This window comes from Corapipo altera, unplaced genomic scaffold (genome assembly GCF_003945725.1).
Source record: "Corapipo altera isolate COAL_440 unplaced genomic scaffold, ASM394572v1 61543, whole genome shotgun sequence".
Taxonomy (NCBI): domain Eukaryota; kingdom Metazoa; phylum Chordata; class Aves; order Passeriformes; family Pipridae; genus Corapipo; species Corapipo altera.
In genome coordinates this window covers 1-8,895 of record NW_020885861.1, presented here as the reverse complement: position 1 = coordinate 8,895, position 8,895 = coordinate 1, and the positions used below count along the sequence as shown (strand labels likewise).

The 8,895-nt window shown below is 55.3% G+C and overlaps 1 protein-coding gene across 1 annotated transcript; it reads right to left on the bottom strand.

The window, feature by feature from the left end:
• Positions 1 to 354: 354 nt before the first annotated feature.
• Positions 355 to 5,921, bottom strand: HAUS5 (HAUS augmin like complex subunit 5; the record flags this gene model as incomplete). Its single annotated transcript, XM_027632010.1, has 10 exons — positions 5,709 to 5,921; positions 5,051 to 5,113; positions 3,991 to 4,023; positions 3,496 to 3,514; positions 2,952 to 3,072; positions 1,846 to 1,981; positions 1,248 to 1,311; positions 1,078 to 1,145; positions 951 to 993; positions 355 to 425 (listed from the first exon to the last, which is right to left on the bottom strand). Coding segments are annotated over exons 1-10 (704 nt in total), but the record flags the coding sequence as incomplete, so codon positions are not given.
• Between the last annotated feature and the right edge of the window lie 2,974 nt (positions 5,922 to 8,895).

The window sequence follows — 8,895 nt, the reverse complement described above, 5'->3', positions numbered from 1 at the left end:
TGGCCACACCCTCAAATTAAGCTCCACCCCAAATCAACTGTAACTACTCCTGCAGGCTCCGCCCCTAAATCTGTGGTCACACCCACTTCCTCAAGCCCCACCCCAAGCCTTTGACCACACCTCCACATTAAGCCCCACCCCCAAATCTTCAGCCACACCCCTTCCCTTAAACCCCACCCTCAATTCCTTGGCCACACTCCTTCTTTTAAGCCCCACCCCTAAACCCTTGGCCACACCTCCTCCCTTAGGCCACACCCCCACCTCTTGGCCACACCCCTTCACTCCCATTCCCAGCCACACCCACCTCCAAGCCCCACCCTCTCCAGGCCACACCCACCCACAGGCCACGCCCACCTCATGTTGTGATTGGCCAGAGCCTCCAATGCCCACAGAACCTCCTCGGGGTGGTGCCGGCCCAGCTCAGCCTGCGGGGGGCGTTGAGCGTCACGGGGGGCGGGGCTGCATGGGGGACACGCCCACCCCGCAGTGGGACACGCCCAGCCGGCAGCAGGACACGCCCACTTGGGGAACGGCTCCAAATTCCACCCAAATACACCCAAAATCAACCCCAAATTGAACCCAAATTCACCCAAAAATGAGCCCCAAATCCCACTCAAATTGACCCAAAAATCAGCCCCAAATTCAATCAAAAATGAGTCTCAAATCCCACCCAATTTGGCACAAAAATGAGCCCCAAATTCAACACAAATTCAACCAAAATTCAGTCCAAATACCACCCACATTCACCCAAAAATGAGCCACAAATCCCACCCAAATTCACCCAAAAATAAGCCCCAAATCCCACTCAATTTGACCTAAAAATCAGCCCCAAATCCAACCCAAATTCACGCAAAAATGAGCCCCAAATCCCACCCAAATTCACCCAAAAATGAGCCCCAAATTCAGCTCCAAACCTGAGGCCCCGCCCACCCTGCCCAAGCCCTGCCCACCTCAGCCTTTTCCAGCCAATCCTTGCGGAGCTCCTGTGAATCCCTGGAATGATTGACAGCTCAGGCATTGATTGATGGATGATTGACAGGCAGGTGGGTGTGGCCAGGAGGCAGGGGCGGGGCTTACCTGTTTGGTGGGTGGGGCTCCAGGAACTCCTCCTCCTCTCTGCTCACGCACAGGCTCCGAATCGAGGTCTGGGGGTGGGCGGGGCCTGTCAGGGAGGCCATGCCCTCCCAGCACAAGCCACACCCACCCAGAAAGGCCACTCCTACTGCAGACCACGCCCCCAAACTCACCAGCACCTCAGGCTCTGCCCCCATTGCCATGGCGGCCGAAAGCTCCGCCCTTGTGCGGTGGGGCCTGGGGAGGACACGCCCACTTGGGAAACCCCACCCCATGGCAACATATGCCACACCCACTGAGGTGGCCACGCCCACACCAGGAAGCTTTACCTCCTTTCCAGGGAGCCCCACCCCTTCTGCATCATTTCATGGAAACTCCACCCCCTCCCCAAGCCCCACTCCTTTGGGAGCCACACCTGCCATAAGCAAGCTCCACCCCTTTCCCAAGCCCCACCCACCCCACAAAACCCCACCCCTGCAGAAAGCTCCACCCCCTCCCCATGGGAGTTCCACCCCCTTTCCAGGTCCCACCCACCTCATGAAGCCCTGCCCACCCCATGAAGCTCCGCCCCTTTCCCATCACAACATGCATGTCCCACCCACCCCACATAGCCCCACCCCTTCCCCATTGAAGCCCCACCCACTTCTTAGGTCACACCCCTTAGGAAGCTCCACCCCCTTCTTCACTGCAACAAGGAAGCCCCACCCACCACAATTAGCCCCACCCACTCCCCTCAGAAGCCCTGCCCCCTTGCAGGCCCCACCCCCTCACCTGTCCCGGGGCACCCTCAGCGCCCCCTGGAGGCCCCGCAGCCCCTCCGGCGCCAGCTCCGCCCCCAGCAGGCGAAGCTCTGCCCCCCGGCGATGCTCCGCCCACAAGCGGCTCTGCCCTGCCCTCAGTGACTCCTCTGGAGGAGGAGAGAGGGGAAAGGGGAGTCAGAGACCCCAAAATGGGGTCAGGGACCCCAAAAATGGGATCAGAGACCCCAAAAATGGGACCAGAGACCCCAAAATAAGGGGTTGGGACCCAAAAAATGGGACCAGAGACCACAAAATGGGGGTCAGAGACCCCAAAAATGGGATCAGAGACCCCAAAAAGGGAGGTCATTGACCCCAAAAATAGGGGTTCGGAATCCAAAAATGGGGTCAGAGACCCCAAAATGGGGTGTCAGGGACCCCAAAAGGGAGTTTGGGACCCCAAAAATGGGATCAGGGACCCCAAAAAGAGGGGGTTGGGACCCAAAAATGGGATCAGAGACCCCAAATAGGGGGATTGGGACACAAAAAGGGGGTTTGAGACCCAAAAAATGGGATCAGAGACACTACAAATGGGATCAGACACCCCAAAATAGGGTTTTGGACCCCCAAAATGGGAACAGAGACCCCAAAAAGGGGGGCCAGGGACCCCAAAACAGAGCTTGGGACCCTAAAATATGGGGGCAGGGACCCCAAAAATGGGAGTCAGAGACCCCAAAAATAGGGGTTGGGTCCCCAAAAATGGAGTCAGAGAGCCCAAAAATGGGGGGCCAGAGACCCTAAAATGGGGTCAGAAACACCAAAATGGGGCTTGGCACCCCAAAAAGGGCCCTTGGAAAGATCAAGGCACCCCAACAGTGGGTTTTGGGCCATCAGGGGACCCCTAAAATGGCTCCAGGACCCCCAAAATCACCCCAAGGGACCCCAAAACCATCCAAGGACCCCCCAACCCTCCGCAAGGGACCCCCAGAGCCCCCTCAGGACCCCTCAAAAGAGCCTCAGGACTCCAAACACTCTGAAAAGCCCCCCAGGATTCCTCAAGGGGACCCCAAAAACGCCCCTTTTGGGCCGGGTTTGGGGGTGGAACGTTCGTGTGCGGCCGCGGTTTCCGGGCGGACTCACCGAGCTGGAGCGCCACCTCCTGAGCGCCCCCTAGTGCCTGGTCCATGCGCCGCACCTCGGCGCGCATGCGCGACACCGCCTCGCGCAGCGCCTCCTGGCGGCTCGGAGGACTAACCGCGGCCTGGGGGGGGACACCCCAAAAATGACCCAAATTCACACAAAATTAACTCAAAAACTACCCAAATAACCCCAAAAATGAGCTCTGGGGACCCCAAAACCCAAGTAAGCCCCAAACCCCCCAAACTGAACTCCAATCTAGCCCAAATTAACACAAAAATCACCCCAAATTCAACCCAAATTTACCCAAAAATGAGCCCCAAATTCAAAACAAATTAACCCAAAAATCAGCCCTGAATTCAACCCAAATTCACCCAAAATTAACCCAAAAGTGAGCCCCAAATTCCACCCAAATTCACCCAAAAATCAACACCAGGAACCCCCAAAATTAACCCAAATGCCCACAAAAATCAGCCCCCAAATCCTCCCCTAACTTTCAGGACCCCCCAAACCCCCCCCAAAATTTGGGGTTCCCCCCCCCCCTCACCTCGAGCTCCTGTTGGTACCTAAACTCAAGTTAAGGAACAATTTTTTGGGGGGGATCCCTACAATTTTGGCCCCTCCACAAATTTTTTGGGACCCCTCCAAAATTTTTGGGACCTTTCCCAAAAATTTTAGGAGTCCCCAAATTTCCTCCTCCCCCCCCCCCCCCCCATTTTTTTAGCCCCCCCAATATTTGGCCCCTTACCCCCAGTTTTGGGACCCCCCCAAAATTTTTGGGACCCCTCCCTACTTTTGGGACCCCTTCCAAATTTTTAGGACCTCCCCCAAAATTTTAGGAGCCTCCAAATTTTCCTTCCCCTCCTCCCTCAAATTTTTAGGACCCTCAATTTTTGACCCCTTCCCCCCAGTTTCGGGGATCCCCATAAAGATTTTGGGACCCCTCCCCAAACTATTGAGGTTTCCCTCAAATTTTGGGCACCCTTAAAAATTTCTTTCCCCAATTTTTGTGGCCCCTCCAGTCCCCCAAAATTTTGGATACCAGAGCAGGTTCCCACGAATCTTCTTCACGTTCCTGTGGGGACACCCCAAAATTAGGGACCCCCCCCCTCAAATTTTGGAACCCCCTGAGTAATTTGGGACCCCTCCCCAAATTTTGGGACACCTCTCCAAATTTTGGGACACCCCCCCAAATTTTAGGGCCCCCCCTCAGGGGGGTTTTTGGGGCTTCTCCCCCAATTTTGGGGGATTTCAGGACCCTCCCTGGGGAGGGTTTTGGGGTCCCCCTGGGGGGGGGTGGGATCTCCCTGATTTTTGGGGACCCCCGCAGGGGTTTTTTTGGAGTCTCCCCCTCAATTTTGGACCCTCCCCAAATTTTGGGGACCCCCCAAATTTCAGGTTCTCCCCAATTTTAGGGGGTTTCATGGCCCTCCTGGGGAGGGTTTTGGGGCCCTCCCAGGGGGGTTTTGGTGTCTCCCTGATTTTTGGGGACCCTCCAGATTTTGGGGACCCCCTCAGGGTTTTTTGGGGTTTACTCCTCAATTTTGGACCCCCCCCTCAAATGTGGGGACTCTCCAAATTTCAGGATCCCCCCAATTTTGGGCCCCTCCTGGGGAGGGTTTTGGGCCCCCCCCCCGGGAGGGTTTTGGGGTCTCCCCAATTTTTGGGGACCCCCCAGATTTTGGGGACCCCCCCCAGGGGTTTTTTTGGGGTCTCCTCCTCAATTTTGGACCCTCCCCCAATTTGGGGACCCCCCCAGGGGGGTTTTGGGGGGGATTTTTGGGCCCCTCCAGGGGGTTTCAGGGCCCTCCTGGGGAGGGTTTTGGGCCCCCCCGATTTCTGGGGACCCTCCAGATTTTGGGGACCCCCCCAGGGGGGTTTTTGGGGTCTCCTCCTGAATTTTGGGACCCCCCAAATTTTGGGGACCCCCCACGGGGGATTTTGGGAGGATTTTGGGCCCCCCCGGGGGGTTTCAGGCCTCTCCTGAGGAGGGTTTTGGGTCCCCCCCAAGGGGGTTTTGGGGTTTCCCCAATTTTTGGGGATTCCCCCAGGGGGTTTTTTTGGGGTCTCCCTCCCCCAATTTTTGGGGTCTCCCCCCTCACCTGGAGTTCTTGACGTGGCGGATGATGAATTCCCAAACCGGGGCCCCGGGGCCGGAGCAGAGTCTGGGTGGGGAATAAGAGGGGACCCCAAAATGACCTCAAATTTACCAAGAGACCCCAACCCGCCCAGGGACCCCCCCCAAGGGCCCTAAAGTTAGCCCCTGGGACTCCAAAATTGCCACAGAAACCCCAAAATAACCCCAAGAGACCCCAGAACCCAACCAGGGACCCCAAAATTACCCCAAGGGACCCTAAAACCACCCAAGGACCCCCCGACCCTCCGTAAGGGATCCCCAAAGCCCCCTCAGGACCCCTCAAAAGCCCCCCAGGATCCCTCGATTGGACCCCAAACCTCCTCTAAAGACTCCCAGGACCCCTCAGTTGGACCCCAAACCCCCTGTAAAGACCCCCAAGAACCCCTTAAGGAGACCCAAAACCCTCTCAAAAGACCCCGAGGACCCCCCTCAAGGGGACCCCAAACCCCTCCAAAGACCCCCAGGACCCCTCAAGGGGACACCAAAGCCCCCCGAGATCCCTCAGAGCCCAAATGCCCCCCTCAGAGTGGTCCCAGCCCGTGGCCGGGGGGTCCCTCCTGGGGCTCCCCCGCAGCCCCTCGACCCCGGGGGGTGTTCAGGGGGGATCCCGAGGGGGTCCAGACCTGCGGAGCACGGCCGGGGGGGGGACGGCGGGGGGTTGCAGCTCCATCTCGGTGCGGAGCCAGTTGTCCAGAGCCGCCGCCATCATGGCGGCCTTTCGTGCGGGGGGACGGAAAGCGCGCCAAAACCGCCGCGGGGCATCAAGGGAGTTGTAGTTCGACAGAAGAGAGCCGCAATGGGGCTCTATGGGCGGCGCGGGGCATGACGGGAGTTGCAGTCCAGGAAGGGGCGTTATAACAGGGTTCAATGAGGGGGGTTTGGGGAGGCTCAAGGGGACACTTAGGGGGCAGTTGAAGGCCCAGAGGGGGGATTATGAGGAACTTCCGGACATTTCGAGGCCTGAGGGGGGCAGTTGGGGGGCATTTGGGGGGCTGAGGGGAACTTTGTAAGGGGCTGCAAAAACCACCATAATAGGGCTCAATTGAGCCGCGAAGGCTTATGGAAGTTGTCATGTCTGGGCTTCGCGAACGAAGATTTGGGAAGGCACTATCCACATTTGCTACAGGCACACTGGTGGCTAAAGAGGCCAATACGTGACAGACATATCCGATTGCAAAAGGCACAGCAGAAAGACTCCTTAGATGGTGTATTCTACAAGGCACGGTTCTTTCTGCATTGCCTTTTTTCCTCGAGAGTGATCCTGCATGTGTTCTCGAAGGAGACAGCTGCGTTATAGATGGTGTGTCTCCAGGCCTCCCGATTTGAGGCCAGAGTAGACCAGTTATGATGATCAATGTGGCCAAGGCGGAGATGTTGTTTCAGGGAGTCCTTGTATCTCCTCTTCGGGGCTCCTCTCTTGTGGCAGCCGGTGGCAAGTTCACCATAAAGCAGGACCTTCGGGAGGCGGTGGTTGGTCCTTCATCCTGGGGACGTGCCCTGCCCAGCTCAGCTGTGTTCTCAGTAACATGACCTCAATACTTGTGACTGCTGCCTGTTCTAGAACAGACATATTGGTCACATCATCTGACCAGTGGATGTTTAGGATTGTACGGAGGCAGCGTTGATGGAAGCGTTTGAGAAGACGCAGGTGGTGGCGGTAGATGACCCATGATTCAGATCCGTAGAAGAGAACAGACAGCACTATGGCTCTGTAAACACTGATCTTGGTGCTTTTCTTCAAGTGTTTATTACGCCATACTCTTTTGTGGAGTTTTCCAAAAGCACTATATGCCTTTGCCAACCTGTTGTCTATCTCTCTGTCGATCTTACGATCTGAGGAGATGACGCTACCAAGGTAATTAAACTGCTGGACTGATTTGAGCTCTGATTGGCCAATGGTGATATGGGGATGATGGGGGACTTCCTGAGGTGCAGGTTGATGGAGGACCTCTGTCTTCTTTAAACTGACGTCCAGCCCAAAGAGCTCAGCAACCTCAGCACAGCAGGATGTCAAACGCTGCAGAGCTGCTTCTGTGTGGGCAACAAGGGCGACGTCATCAGCATAAAGCAGCTCCCGGACAAGATGGTTTAAGGTCTTGGTGTGGGCCTTCAGTCGCCTTAGATTGAATAGACTTCCATCAGTACGGTATCAAATGTAGATACCGTCCTGATCATTGGGGTCTGCAGTGGCCCTTTGGAGCATCATGCTAAAGAAGACGGTGAATAGGGTTGGAGCGAGAACGCAGCCTTGTTTCACACCATTCTTAATTAAAAAGGGCTCAGAAAGTGTGTTGCCATATCTGACTTGACTGTGCTGATCCTCATGGAGTGAGATGATCATTTATGGAAGTTGTAGTCCCGCATATAATGAAGCTCTGAGGGAGCGTGGGGCATGACGGGAGTTGTAGTCCATAAAGTTGGGGGGTCTAAAATGAGGGGCGTTTTGGGGGCTCAAGGGGACATTTAAGGGGCAGTTGAAGGCCCAGAGAGGCGATTATGAGGCACTTATGGGGCATTTGGAGGCCTGAGGGGGGCACTTGGGTGGCATTTGGGGGCTGAGGGGAACTTGGGGAGGCTGCAAGCGCTGCTATAATGGGGCTCAATGGGGCCGCGAGGGTTTATGGGAGTTGTCATCACGGCTGGGCTTCACCAGCAAAGATTTGGGAAGGGCTCTACCCACGTTTGTTACAAGCACGCTGGTGGCTAAAGAGGCCAATACGAGATAGACACGTCCGGTTGCAAAAGGCACAGCAGAAAGACTCCTTAGGTGGTACATTCTGCAAGGCACGATTCTTTCTGCGTTGTCTTTTCTCCTCAAGGGTGATCCTGCGTGCGCTCTCAAAAGCATCAGCAGCGTTATAGATGGTGTGTCTCCAGACCTCCTGGTTGGAGGCCAGAGTAGACCAGTTATGGTGATCAATATGGCCAAGGTTGAGATGTTGTTTCAGGGAGTCCTTGTATCTCCTTGATGCCTGCTCGGCTGGTGCTAAAAAAAAATCTCGGGAGCAGTTAATTAGGGGTGAGATAAGGAAAGGGTTTATTATGCCAAGGCAAAAGATGTTACACGACGCGCGCAGGCCGTGTCTGAGATGTTACATTTTATAATACCATCTATCCAATCCCAAATGTGTCCACCCTGTGGCCTTTACTCTGGACCGTCCCGGGTCCACCACCTGAGAAATGGGTCTGGGGGCTTCACCATCTTCAGAGCACAAAGGGTACATAGTTACCTAATTCTTGACCATGTTCTGCAGTTTAGACCAAGATACAAACATTTTCCAAACAGTCTGGGCCGTACCTTGAGAAAAGACTAAACATTTCTATTGGATTCGGGGGTAGGAGTGATATAGGGTGCATAAAATGGGGTAAGAGGGTTAAGGAATGTGTAAACTAAGGGTGCTACAGGGAAAGGGACAAGGGAGTGAGGGTTGCTGCTTTTAAAATCTGCTTATAAAACTTATAAGGGCTTACAAATATTAGAAAAATAAAAAAACCGTTAGGGGCTTAAGGCATCATCCTCTTCGGGGCTCTTCTCTTGCGGCAGCCGGTGGCAAGTTCACCATAAAGCAGGACCTTCGGGAGGCGGTGGTTGGTCCTTCATCCTGGAGACGTGCCCTGCCCAGCTCAGCTGTGTTCTCAGCATCATGACCTCAATGCTTGTGACTGCTGCCTGTTCTAGAACAGACGTATTGGTCACATCATCTGACCAGTGGATGTTTAGGATTGTGCGGAGACAGCGTTGATGGAAGCGTTCGTGTAGACGCAGGTGGTGGCGGTGGATGACCCATGATTCAGATCCGTAGAAGAGAA